The sequence below is a fragment of the Carcharodon carcharias genome, chromosome 14 (assembly GCF_017639515.1).
Source record: "Carcharodon carcharias isolate sCarCar2 chromosome 14, sCarCar2.pri, whole genome shotgun sequence".
Taxonomy (NCBI): domain Eukaryota; kingdom Metazoa; phylum Chordata; class Chondrichthyes; order Lamniformes; family Lamnidae; genus Carcharodon; species Carcharodon carcharias.
Window position 1 is genome coordinate 63,851,186 of NC_054480.1, and position 13,738 is coordinate 63,864,923.

At 39.9% G+C, this 13,738-nt stretch overlaps 1 protein-coding gene across 4 annotated transcripts in view; it reads right to left on the bottom strand.

Moving 5' to 3' along the window:
* znf335 (zinc finger protein 335) overlaps positions 1-13,738 on the bottom strand; it is an 83,445-nt gene that overhangs the window by 51,696 nt on the left and 18,011 nt on the right. For all 4 annotated transcript variants that reach the window (XM_041204738.1, XM_041204737.1, XM_041204736.1 and 1 more), the window contains 6 exons: positions 13,024-13,288; positions 11,926-12,106; positions 11,176-11,288; positions 10,126-10,144; positions 3,871-3,987; positions 3,151-3,227 (listed from right to left, as the gene is read on the bottom strand). In XM_041204738.1, coding sequence (XP_041060672.1) covers positions 3,151-3,227; positions 3,871-3,987; positions 10,126-10,144; positions 11,176-11,288; positions 11,926-12,106; positions 13,024-13,288 — 772 coding nt within the window. The remainder of the gene's footprint in view (positions 1-3,150; positions 3,228-3,870; positions 3,988-10,125; positions 10,145-11,175; positions 11,289-11,925; positions 12,107-13,023; positions 13,289-13,738) is intronic.

Below are 13,738 nucleotides of genomic sequence, written 5' to 3' on the forward strand. Positions count from 1 at the left end.
CTTCTGAATGGCATTGGCGCTGACCACTGCTGTCACTGGCTCCCAAGCTGGGTTGGTCACGTTGCTGCCCATCCTGCGGCCAGAGTGGGGGTACAGGACATCCCGGCGGGCCTCGGCATCCAGAAGTCATTCGAAGGACTCATCATTGAAGCGGGGCGGGTGGGCTGGGGTTTGCAGTCTTTTTCCCTTTGCTGGCCATGTCTCCCAGGCAGCAGTGGTGAGCTGGAAGCAATGAGTGCTGGTCTTGCAGCTGGACTTTAAACACAGTGCCCAGCGTAACGATGGACGAATGAAAACCCGCCCGCCCTGGAAACGGCGTGTTTCCCAGGAATGCATAAATAATGAGGCTGGGACAATATGATGTGAAAACTCGCCATCGTGACCGGTGGGTAAAACAGAATTTTACCCACCTGTCACCGCTCTTCGTGCAAATGCGGGAAAATTCCACCCATAATGTTCACAAACAATAGGGTCAACTCCTCAATCTGTAAGGAACCATCATGGGGAATCTCAACCCAGTTTTTAGCAGGTGAGCCCACAGTTCAACTCAGATTATTGAGAATCAGTGCAGCAAACAGAAAATGCCACAATGAAAACAGAAAATGCTGGAAAAGCTCAGCAGGTCTGGCAGCATCTGTGGAGAGAGAAACAGAGTTAACGATTCAAGTCTATATGACCCTTCTTCAGAGCTCAAGTAGAAATTGAATGGATTTTATACTGTTTAAGAGGGTGTGGAGCAAAATAGGTCAGGGATTGGTGGGAGCTTAGGGTAATTACTGCACCACAGTGATATTATGAGGGTCTCTTCTGTGGTTGAAGTAAGGTACAATATTACAGCAGATAAAGAAAGCATTACTCTAAATCTTTCCTAACTTTCATGCAGACACCAGTTGCTATCTTTACTGTTTCTGCACTGGTTTCCTCAGGCTCAGGAAATCTAGTAGTGAAAGAGAAGAGGGAGTTGGTGAATCCACAAAGTAAGTGTCTTTTCTAGTAATCCTTGCAGACATGAGTTGGACTGCCCCCCCACCACCAACACCTGCTTCTCAAGGAAGCTTTCAATCTCCCCCCAGCCTAATCATCTCCCCTTTGTGCCGGTTGTTCTTTCTTTTCCCATTCTGATCTTCCCTCAGTCCCAGCTACCAGGGACTGTTCCCAAGGGACCTCCAGCTGTGCTCCTGCTGTAGACATGATGGGCTGAATGGCCTCCTGTTCTGTAACTATTCTACGATTGTATGATTCATTCTATCATATTCTCTCCTGGCCATGAGCCAGGAGTCAATCTGACCAGCTGCTGGTCAGAAAACAGATGTGTAAAAACAATAATGCGATCCTGCTGTTAAGTTTTGCAAGACCTCCAAACCCTGGCCCTGCTAGGTTCAATAGTTAGGGGACAAGACCTCTTACACAATGAGAACAAAATCAACAAGAAAGGATAAAGTCACATTTCCACCCAATGAGTTCAGCATCCAAAGTTAAAGAAAGAGGGCACATACACGTAATCATACAGTAAACAGTACACCACAGTAACAAAAACAGAATTACCTGGATAAACTCAGCAGGTCTGACAGCATCGGCGGAGAAGAAAAGAGTTGACTTTTCGAGTCCTCATGACCCTTCAACTTTTCTTCTCCGCCGATGCTGCCAGACCTGCTGAGTTTTTCCAGTAATTCTGTTTTTGTTTTGGATTTCCAGCATCCGCAGTTGTTTTGTTTTTATCTCTGTGTTTAATTCAGTACAGCACAGTGAATTCCAAGAATTGAACTACATATACCAACAAGCAAGAACTGTGTTACAGGAGTATAACAAACTAAATTTAGGAAATGCAGTACCTCCATCTATTGGCAGAAATACAAAGCTACATCTGCATTTGAAATAAATACTGACTGTGCTATACTGTTTATAAAAATTGCCTCTATCTTGATTCTTCTGCTACCTGCTGCTCATGTTTTACTGTTTAACTTTCTATCTCATTCAGGTCTTTTTTTTTATAACTCTGATTTGAGAGCTGCCAACTCTCCAGGATTGGCCTTGAGTCTCCGGGAATTGACAATCAATCTCCAGGACACAACTCTGTGTAGCCCTGAAGAAAAATAATCGGTACATTTAAAAAAAAAGTTTTTGTTGTCATTTTCTTTTAAATATGTTGAAAATGGAAAGAAAAGGCTGTTTGGCTAACAGTCAAGCATCATCCAATTGCGTAATGAGTATTTTTGCTTTCCAATTGGCATAGGAAGGCAGTACACCACAAGGATGGATGTATTGGCCAACTAATGGGTGGGATGTGGGCCAAGTTATGTGATGAAACCTCCAGGAATACACTTAATCACAGTTGGGAACCCTACTCTGTCTTTATGTTTAGCATTCAATGTTTCCCATATCTTCTTTCACTCTAAGTAGCTCCATCTCAACATGTCTCTGAGATCTGGAGCAAAGTGTGCTCCAAACTTCCAATAGTCACAAAATTGATTTAATTTTTCCCTAGAAGCCATTTCTCTATCTACTGCCACACTACTCCCTCATTCCCCTCTTTTGTTCTTTTCCACTTTTACTATCCCTCTTTGCTCTATTACTTTCTTTTCCCTCTTAGTGTTTAGTTTTATTCTTGTTTTCCTTTTGCTCACCCAGCAACACTTTTCTCTCAATTTCTTGCAGCTGAGGGGACACGGCAAAAGCGGACCAGCAGTTTGGTTGTTGGGGGAGCTCAGGAAGCACCAAGAGTCAACGGTACACCACAGAGTAGGGAAGGAACAGCCCATTGCTGACACAATGCAGAAAATATGCTCCAACTGGCTTTGCCACCTTGGGACTAGGAGGACAAAAAAAAATGCAGAGTTCCTGCCCCTAACCATCACATTTGGATGTCAGGCAAGGACTTGATCGTGCTTGGCTGTAATGCACACCAATGCCTGAGTATCCTGTCAACACACTCAATCTAGGTGCACATGTGTGACTGGGAAGTGTGCAGAGTGATGTATAAGATTATGCAACATTTCACCAGCATGGCTTAGTGGCTGTGGGACGCAAGTTATTTCAGACTCTGCTTTGGTATAAATGCTTTTTCCTCAATGCACCACACTAAGTTAATCAGTACCATGCTGAGGCACATGTTATGCTGTAGCACAATGCAACTGCAGAAGTCAGACCTACCTGCTGTTTCCTAGAGCCTGAATGTGGGTTAGCAGATGCATTTTGAATGTGTATCTCTTCTTAAAAGATTTCCCACACTGAAATAAAATGATTACACTATGAGAAAAGGCTTCATTAAATTAAGTTTGTATTCCCTTGAATATATAAGATTAAAGGCTAACTTAATGAAGTATTTCAGACGATCAAAGGAGTCGAGAGGGTAGATCCAGGGAAATTATTTCCACTGGTGGGGGACTGCAGAAGAAGGGAGCATAACTTTTAAATTAGACTGTTCATGGGTGATGTCAGAAAGCACTTCTTCACAAAGAGGAGTGGCATCTGGAACTCTCTCCCCGGCCTGCCCCAAATTAATTGATTTTCATTATGCAAAGATATTCAGGGTTACAGGACCAAAGCAGGTAGATGGAGATTAGATACAGGTCAGCCACAATCTCACCGAATTACAGAACAGGATCAAGGGGCTGAATGGTCTACTCCAGTTCCTGTGATAAAATACATAGCTTTATACAGCTGGCAGCATGGTGAAAAGTCAACTATAAAACCAAGTGCCATGTAATCATGTCAAAGAGATAAAATATTAGAACAGTCTTTTGTCTATTAGGTGAAATAACAGTTCTAGGTACCATACTTGGGGGAAAGTTACAAGGATAAACATTTATTGTTTGATAAGTTAGAAGATCTGCATTTACAGGAAACCGCATGAGTAAGAAATGATCCAACCTTATCACACATATGAGGCTTTTCAGCGCTGTGTGTCTTTAAGTGCTGTGTTAGCCTTTTCTGCATGGGATAGACTCGATAGCACACGGGGCAAGGATAAGAATTCACCTTGGGCACCTGCAGGTTAACAATCAAGGCAAGAATTAATTAAAGCTAAGAAAATATGAGAAAGGCTATAACACAATTTATCAAAATGTGAATTTACTATTTTAATTACAAAAAGATAAAAAAGCCTGAAAATCTATAACAAAAATTCTGGAAATACATATCAGGTTGGTCAGCATCTGAAAAAGATTAAAGGCAGGTTAGTTTTTTAGACAATCTGTTCTGATAAAGGCTAACTAGTCTTTTGCCCTTACAAATGCTGACTGACTTGTGTATTTCCAGCATGCTGTTTTTGTTAAATCTTTTAAAGTAGGTAAAGCTGCTTTTATTGCCTCAAGTTGATTTACAACAGGGACAGTTGATTAGTTAGTTATAGGAGTTCTGGCCTTAAAAATAAAAATATTAGTGATTACTCAGTGAGCTTATGAGAATAAATGTAGACAAGCAGCATTCCTAGAAGGGTCATACTGCAGTCTCCACATTTGATCTGTAGACAGCAAGAATAACTCCTCCCTCTGAAATAAAAACAGAAAATGCTAAAATAAGCAGCTCTGCTATGCAAATGAGAAAAATCATTCAACCCATTTTAGCTCAGCTGCCCAAAAAGATTGTACAGCACCCCTGCCCATCCCACTGAAGCATCCAATTAAAAACAAAATTCCCAGGGTTTTTTTGGTTTCTCTTTATTACTTGCAACTTTTTGTCCCCATATTTACTACTCAGTTTCCAGACCTATCTTTTTGTACTGTTTACTGTCTTATGCAAATCTATGCAATTAGCTCCTTATGAGGCTGCTATGCTCCACTGTCTTCAGTCATTCCTCCATCTGCTGATCATCCATATGCAGTTCTGGAAATTAAGTTTTGAAACAGTCACTTCAGGAGTTCTTTCTAACTCTACAGAATGCTTTGAGCCTCAAATCTTAATGGCAAACATTTTATCATCTAGTGAAAAGTACTTTTATCTTTCAAAAAAGGTTACAGAAAAGGATGGTCAAAAATAATCCTTTTAACCCATGCCCATATAACTCATCAGACCACGAGTGAAACAGGGCAACTCCAGTTGAGGATCATCTTTGCTATATTACTGCTTTATGACGGGCACAGGGTCAAGCTGAGGGACTTGTTCTACGTAGTATTTGAGCTGAGATTCTGTGCTGAAATTAAGTATGCCAGTTCTGGGGATTTGAACACCTTCTATTTTCAATATTGTCTGCATCCAGTGTCCCTTTATACAATGTGCCTATACTCGGATGTTCAAAAACCAACTGAACTGCATCAATATGAATGATAGATTAGGATTACTGTGTTCAACTGTGTAAATCTGAGATCTGATTTACACTGCAGGCTCACATTCATTTGAAGAGAATTGAGACTGCCAAACCAGCAGCTTGGCTCGATTTTATCCAGCACCAGGAGTGAAAAAACTAAAGTTATAAACCCTCTATGGCACCCAATCAATCCTCTGTCTTTCTTTAGATCTGCCTACACTAAATACCATTATTAGCAGGCAGCCAATGTTCATCCCAGCCTTTACTAATGCCTCTGAGGTCAGCAACAAATAGGCACAACCACAATCCAAGATCACTGAAATTTACTGATATTAATTACTAAATTGAGGGTATGGCAAATTGTGGACTGTGAAAGATTGCCAATACACAGAGATAAATAAGCAGGATGGGCAGATATATGGATATTGAAGAAAAATATGAAATAGTACATTGTGGAAGAATAGGGTAAGTCAGACTTTTGCAACTTAAGATGCACTAAGTGTTGAGGAGCTGATGCATCCACCTACAGGTTAAAGGGAACAGTGAACAGAAGGCCATAAAAAGGCATGTGGAATGTGGGTTTTGTATCTAGAAGCATGGAACATAAAAGAAAAGAGTTAGATCAGAGTTAGAATAACGCGTGCAGTTTATTTTAGGAAGAATATAGAGCAATGGAAATACAGATTCATTAGGATGTTAGCAAGATTGAAGGGGGTTATAGAGATGAAGAAAGACATTAAGTTATTTTGTTCCCCCAGGTTGAGGAGATTCTTCAAATGCATTTGAGCCTATAAAACTTAACATTAATATTGAAAGATTGTCACCAGTGACATGCTAACGAAACACAAATTTAAGATGCTCACAAAAGTAATTCAAGATAAATAAAATATATGTACTTAAATAACGCAGAATTTGTGACAAAAATACATTAAAAACAGAAATATTAAGATTGTACAGGGAGCAAGCAAGATTGGACAAGGTGGTTTGTCTATAGGGAAAAAGTAAATACAGACTTGGTAGGCTGAATGGCTTGCTTCTGCACTGCAACATTCTATTCTTCCTCTAGAGGGAAGAAAGGAACTGGTTTCCTCCTACACTCTCCCAGAGGAGGATGACTTAGTGGTAAACCAGGAAATGTCAGGGCAACATATCTTTTTCAAAACCACAGGGTGCAGAGTGGATACTCCCATGTGCTGAATCACAGCGCCATACCACAGTTCCAAGAAATATATAAAAAACAACTTCACACTTAAACCCTTCAGCAGAAAACTTTCATGATGTGTGCAAACATATTTCACTTAAACCAACAATTTGATTTATACAGCAACTTAAACGTAGTAAAACATCCCAAGGCACTTCACAGAAGCGTTAAACAAAATTTGGCACTGAGCAACAGGAGAAATTAGGGCATATGACCAAAAGGATGAACAGATATCCTGTTTTTCATTTCTTTTGAGTACTTGGATACAGATTTTCACAGCTTTCAAGGTTGCTGCTGCAAGCCACTACAGACCTGATACTTTGCCTCCGTGTAAACAAAGAAAAACAAAGTGATTCCCAGTACAAATCAGGTTTCCGGGGATCACCACCTATTGTTTTTAAATCAAGTCAAGAAAATAATAACTGAAACATTGGATTAAACTGCAAACTCTCTGATAAAACTGATTTCAGTAATAAAAATCTAAGCCAAACCCGACCTTCAGTCAGCCTGGTTACAAATTCTGAAAATGTACTATTACAATCTGTAGCAATGACTCAGTTGAGGGGACTAGAGTGTAATGAATACAATTTTGCCAATGATCCAAAGCTATGTGGGAAAGTAAGCCGTGAGGAAGATGCAGAGGGATATAGGCAGGTTAAATGAATGGACAAGGAGGTAGCAGCTGGAGTATAATGTGGAGAAGCGGGAAATTATTTTTGGTAAGAAGAACAGAAAAGCAGAATATTTTTCTAAAAGATGACAGACTGGTAAATGTTGGTGTTCAGAGGGATTTGGATGTCCATGAACATGAGACACAAGGTTAACATGCAGCTACAAAAACAATTAGGAAAGCAAATGGTATGTTAGACTGTATTACAGGGGGGCTGGAGAACAAGAATTAGGAAGTTATACAGTAAATATATAGAAATATATAGGGCTTTGATGAGACCACACCTGCAGTAACTTGTACACAGATTGGTCTCATTACCCAAGAAAGGATATACTTGACTTGTGTAGTGTTGCATTGGGGGGGGGGCAGGCATGCAAGGTACACTAGATTGATTGCTGGGATGAGAGGATTGTCATATGAGCAAAGTTCAAGTAGAATGAGCCTATATTCTACAGTTTAGAGGAATGGGAGGCTATCTCATCAAAATATATAACATTCTTAGAGAGTTTGACAGGGTGATTACTGAAAGAGTGTTCCCCCTGGCTGAAGAGTCTAGAACTAGGGGTCATACTCATAGGATAAGAAGTGGCCATTTAGGATGAGGTGAGGGGAAATTTCTTCACTCAAGATGATTCTGAATCTTTGGAATTTTCCATCCAGAAGGTTGTAGATGCTCAATCGTTGAGTATATTCAACACTGAGATCGATAAGATTCTTGGGCATTAAGGGAAGTATGGGATGTGGGGATAGGGTAGGAAAGTGAAGCTAAGGGAGATCTTATTAAACAGTAGAGCAGACTGAAGAGCTGTATGACCTACTCCTGCTCCTATTCCTGAAGAAACAATTATAATAAATAGTTATGTTTAATTGTGACCAAAAAGTATGATTGAAGTAAATGTTACATTTACAGTAATCACACATTATTCACGATTTTAAAGCAATGATACTTTGAATCTGGCTCTGAATTCATGATCGATAATCCCATTTTTTCCAATCTTATTTAGTACCAGTCGTAATAAACTTTCTTCCTTATCCTCCTCAGGTTACAGAAGTTCACTAAAAGTTTGCACTTTCGACCGTATTTGGCAAAATTGGAAGCCAGTATGTTGGAGTGCACCTCTGCAATATTTTTAATTCATTGCCTGAAACTGTTTCGTACCACTAACACCACCTTGGACAAAATGGTAATATTTCACACTAGTGTTATATAACTCCAAATACTCTCTCAAATTGTATCATGTTTGGAAGGACAAAAAAATTTGTAATTCTTAAGCGGACATGTATAGTGGTTTGACCTTTTTCTTGAATAACTGCAGTCTTTATAGTGATTTGATACAAACAAGTACCATATAAGGCTACTTCAGAGCTCAGTCAAGAGTCAACCATTTTGGTGTAGGTGGACGACTGGAGTCATATATAGGCCAGACTGAGTAAGGAAATGGCAAGTTTCTTTCCCTAAAGGACATTATTGAACCAATTGGATTTTTTAAATGACATTCCAACAGCTTCAGTGCCACTTTTTATTATCACCAGCTTTTTATTTCCAGATATTTTTAAAACTCAATTCAAATTCTTAAACTGCCATGGTGGGTCTATGGTCCATCCAAGCCTTTGGATTTCTAGTCAAGTACTACAATCACTACATTACTGTACCCCGATCAACAGTCCAAAGTTTCAGTTTCTCATTATATTTCCTCAGGGACACCATTTGTCTAATTTTGAGCAAGATCATCCAGTTTCTAAGTGGACTGTTGAAAAATGTGACAAGAGTTTGATAGGGAATGACATAAGCACAGATCTTCGGGGGTCCGGATCGTCAGAGACCAGACATATAGCCCAAGATGTGCGTTGAGACCCCGCAGAAGTCCGATGCACTGACCTCCAATGAACTTCCAATAGGCAATTCCCCTGCCTGTTGGGACCCTCCACAGAAGTCTCTGACTTGGAGTTAGAGTCGCAGAGTTCAGAGATTTCTGGAGTACTTACCTGGACAGTTACCCAGGAAATGTTAAGAAAAAATCCTAGTTTAACTCCTGGGCAACTATACAACTGACTCCCCAGTTCACTCACATTGACCTCCCCCCTTCCCACCCACCCTCATCAACTGCCCTCCATGATCCCCGAATATCCCCCAACCTGACTGGACCCCTGATCTGACTACTGCTCCCAGCCACGCTTACCTTGATCCACTGACTACCTACCCACTTACCACCTCACCCACTTACTCATTCACCTTACCCATTCATTAATATTCACAGTGGACATTTAAAGTTACCTTATAGCAGCTAGTGCCAAAAAAAATGGGGGCGTGTCCAGTCTTCACCATAATGCCACAGCACTCCGAAGAAGCACTTGGGTGGAAGATGTGCTCTGCATTTCTGAAGAAGCTGGTCTCGGAAGACCTGGCCAGAAATGTGGAGCAATGTTGGGGCAGGCAAAAGTAGGAGCGAAATGGCACCTGATGATGATTGCCACTCCTTAGAACATCTGGGTCATGGTAATTTAGGAGAAACGTCTTTAGCTAGAGAACGTGGAACCTGTAGTTGAGGCAAATACTATTGATGTATTTAAGAGATAACTGGAGAAACAAAGAGAGAAAGGGATAGAGGGATATCCTGATAGGGTTACATGAAGTGGGGTGGGACGAGGCCCACGTGTAACATAAACATTGATATGGATCTACTGAATGGCCTATACCTGTACTGTACATTCTATACAATGATTTAAATTGCAAACCAAAAATCCATTTTTCTATGCTGTTGCAGTTTCAGTGATCACATTTATAAATAACATGCTTGGCCAGCAAAAGAGCGTAAGAACTGAAGCCAAAATCAAGTGCTCGGCTTTGTCCCATTTGGATTTGAAGGGTGACAATATCACAGTTCCAATACTAGAGATAATGGAAAGGCAAAAATAACAAAGAAACCCATTTATTCCCTCACTTCCTTCTAAGAATTCCATTGCTATTACTGTTCAATCAAGTCTTGTCCATACTTAATAAGGACTTACCAGGTCAGCTTTCTTCTTTCTGGGAAAGTGAGGAGAAAGAAGAAAAGTCATACGTAATTAAATATTCTGAGAAAGAGGAGCTTAAGCATACATTGCATTCACATTGTCCTAATGGGGTTTCTTAGCTTCAAATGCTTGGTCACAGCCAGCACATTGGTACACCCCATTAGGAGCCTACACAAAAAGGATCTTTCTACACACCATTTTGTAAGGCTGACACTTGACCATCTTCAGCATACTCCAAAACAAAAGGTCCACAATCTTAAAGCAGCCAGTAGCAAGTGTTTAGAGATAAGCTCACAGAAAAACATAGTGAACTTTATTACTATGGTAATCAATATTTCCCCTTACACTTCTGTGGGAGTCAAGACTGAGGGTGAAGAGGTAAAAGAAAAGGTGATAGTTCTTTAAGATAATACATAATTTTTGTGAAAATCTGATTTATTATAAATGTAAAAACAACTCTAGGAGTTCTAGAGTTAGTCATACCTAGAACCAACAATAGAAATATCATAGTTAAATATATGGAGAAAAAAAAAATCAGGGTACATGACAATTAGATAACTATAAATGCAAATCACTCCACTCCCTAGCAATGAATCCCTCTTTTCAAACCATCATCAGGGTGTCAGTGGTTGGAAATGAAGGAAAAACCAGGAGTGAAGATGAGGTAGAGGATAGAGATTGAGATAGAGATAAAAAAAAAAGCAGCAAAAATTTTTGGATTTCAAACGGCTTACATCACCACCCTTTGTATCATGTCAGTATTACACTACAGTGCTATTCTATTTTCATAGGTTTTATTCAATGTTGTTTGTTTATAACCTGCAACTAGTATGATATTTGTTTACAAACTGTAGCCTACATAATCAAACTAAGCTGGCAAAAATTCAGAAATAAATCCAATTTAATACCTCCAAATAGCTCTCAATTCATACAATTCTTTTTCTTAAGTTTTTAAGTTTGAACATCACAATGGGAAAACTTAAACTCTCAAAAACACTCTGATACCAGGGTCTATGTGAGACACAAGTTTGTGGTTTTGCTTACCTCTCTTTAGTGTGAATAGAGGAGTGCCTGAGGACATCCTTCTTGTACACACTTGTATAATCACATTCTTCACATTTGTACGGTTTTGTTCCCACATGATTAAACATATGCTCCTGTTAGACAAGAAATCAGGTTTCATAAAAATTAAATAGTGCTAAAAAAAATTGTATTTTAGGCCCCCTCCTAACTCACTAGGTGACTCACTGACATGCAGTCCAGCTGTGATTTAATGTTTATAAATTTCTAGCAGCACAGACAGTAGAGGAGGCAAGAGGGTTGATGTAGAATGTGTAAAGTCACCAAATCAAACATCTCAGTGGCAACATTTGAAGGTATTCACACATTTTCCAATGTGGTTTCAGACCCACTCATCATGCTGTCCAACAGTTCTTCAAAATGAACTGACATAGCACCGCAATGTATAAGAGTAGTGCACAGTCACAGAACAAGGGTGTCATATTGGTGACAATGTTTTAACATCTCTTTTGACAGTTTGAAAGACACGGCTGCCAAAATAGTAGAAAATTAAAAACTGAGTTATGTCAAGAACTTTTCCAGAAAAACAATGCACCAGAAGATTTATTTCAATTTATTCATTTAAATCATGACATAATTTAGAAGATTTAGGGAGAAAAGGATGAAACATAGGCCACGTTAGAGCCAAATTGTGTTCTCAAGACCCAACTGTTATTTTGTTTACACTAACAGAAGTTGAGATACTGCAGTTTAAGTTCCACAGGTATCACTAACCTTCAGTGATGACCACCGTTTGCAACGATAGCTGCACTGCAGGCACTTGAAGCGTTCTGGATCATTTCCCTCATGTGAGTCGATGTGAAACCTCAAGTCTTCCTGTGTCAGGAAACGGGAGCCACAGATCCGACAGTGGTGGGGCCTCATCAGGGGCTTGCTGGATCTATAGTAATTGTACCTTTGTATTCAGGCACAAATTTTCAGTCAGACTTTAAAATAATTTTCAAAACTCATAAGTACAAATATTCACTCATTTTCATCAATCTGCAAAAGTTAACATTTAAAAATGTTACACTCCCATATTTCATTGGAATTATAAATTGGGAACTGAATATCTTTCGAGTCTCTGATTGAGAGAAGTAGAGAAAGGAATTCTGTTTACTATGTTCTTCACTCAAAAATACAAGCTTTCATCAATATTATCATCAGATCGTACTTCTGTTGAGGAATCCTTGGATAACGGGTAGAGGGCAGTACAAGGCCACAAGGAGTAACTTTACCTATCTTGGTTTCTAGAAGCCTATTCTGCTCACAATGAAGATGAATGCGGGGAAGCTGCCAAAGGATACCTAAGGAATGACCAGCTGGAGGGGATCTCCAGTCATGATCTTCACAGATCAGTCAAAATGGTGAAGTTACATTTAAAAAAAAACATTAAGTTGTACAATTGTTTGGTGGTGGAACTGGCCCTCCCCAACCTGAAGCAGTCATATTAGATCTCCCAAACCTGTATGGTGTGACACTGCGTCATCTATAAGTTCAGCTTTCATCTAAGTTGATTTAACCGTTTTCAGAATGTTGTGCTTTTTTTTGGTGAAGGGCTCTGTGTGAGCTTAAACTTAAACATTCTAGATGTAATACTTACAGGAATATGGGGTCCAGTTATGGAGTATTAGCTAGCTACATTCAAATTCATGGATTGATAGATACGGAATTAAAACTGCAAGTACTGATATCGTTAGGCCAGCATTAAACATCATGTTCCATATTTCAAACTTTCAATTCAAAGGGTTTCAATAAATGCCACTCGTTGATAGGATGCAGTTCAACAGGCATATTTAAAGACTCTAAACACTGGGCTAACAATTGGTTTACCTGCGCCCCAAATATCCTCTGTACTTCCTCCTGCCAAATCGCTTGGGTGGGCGTCCACGCCTTCTCGAATGCTTGTAAGATATCTCGTTGGTATTTGATGATGGGTCTTTGTTCTCAGAATCAGATTGGCTGATCCCAGACTCCGCTATGATGTCATTGCCTGCTGATATATCGCCATTCTCTTGTGCAGTTGAGCTGGCTGCTTCAGAGCTCTGGAGGTCCATCGGGTTAGACTGGGAGGTGACAAGCGCCTCAACCTCTGCTCCTGTTTCACAAGACATTGGGAGGAGGGCTCAGAAACTAGAAGAATTAGGGCTTACAACTGAAAACACAATTAAAATGGTCGATTTTGAGGAGAAAATGCTGGAAACACTCAGCAGTTCTGTCAGCATCTGTGGAGAGACAGAAACAGAGTTAATGTTTCACGTCTATGGCCTTTTAAAGTTATAGGCCTGAAATGTAAACTCTGTATATCTCTCTCCACAGATACTGCTAGATGTGCTGAGTTTTTTCAGCATTTTGCTTTTATTTCCGATTTCCAGCATCAGCAATATTGGCCTTTTGAATGTAGGAAGAGATGTCACAAGAAGGAAGGTTTTAGGAAGAGCATTCCAGAATATAGGGTACAATGGCCGAAGGCTCTGTTACTAACAGAGCAGCTGAAGAAAGGAAAGTTCAGACCGTAACAGGAGTTAGAAAGTTACCTGGGGAGTTT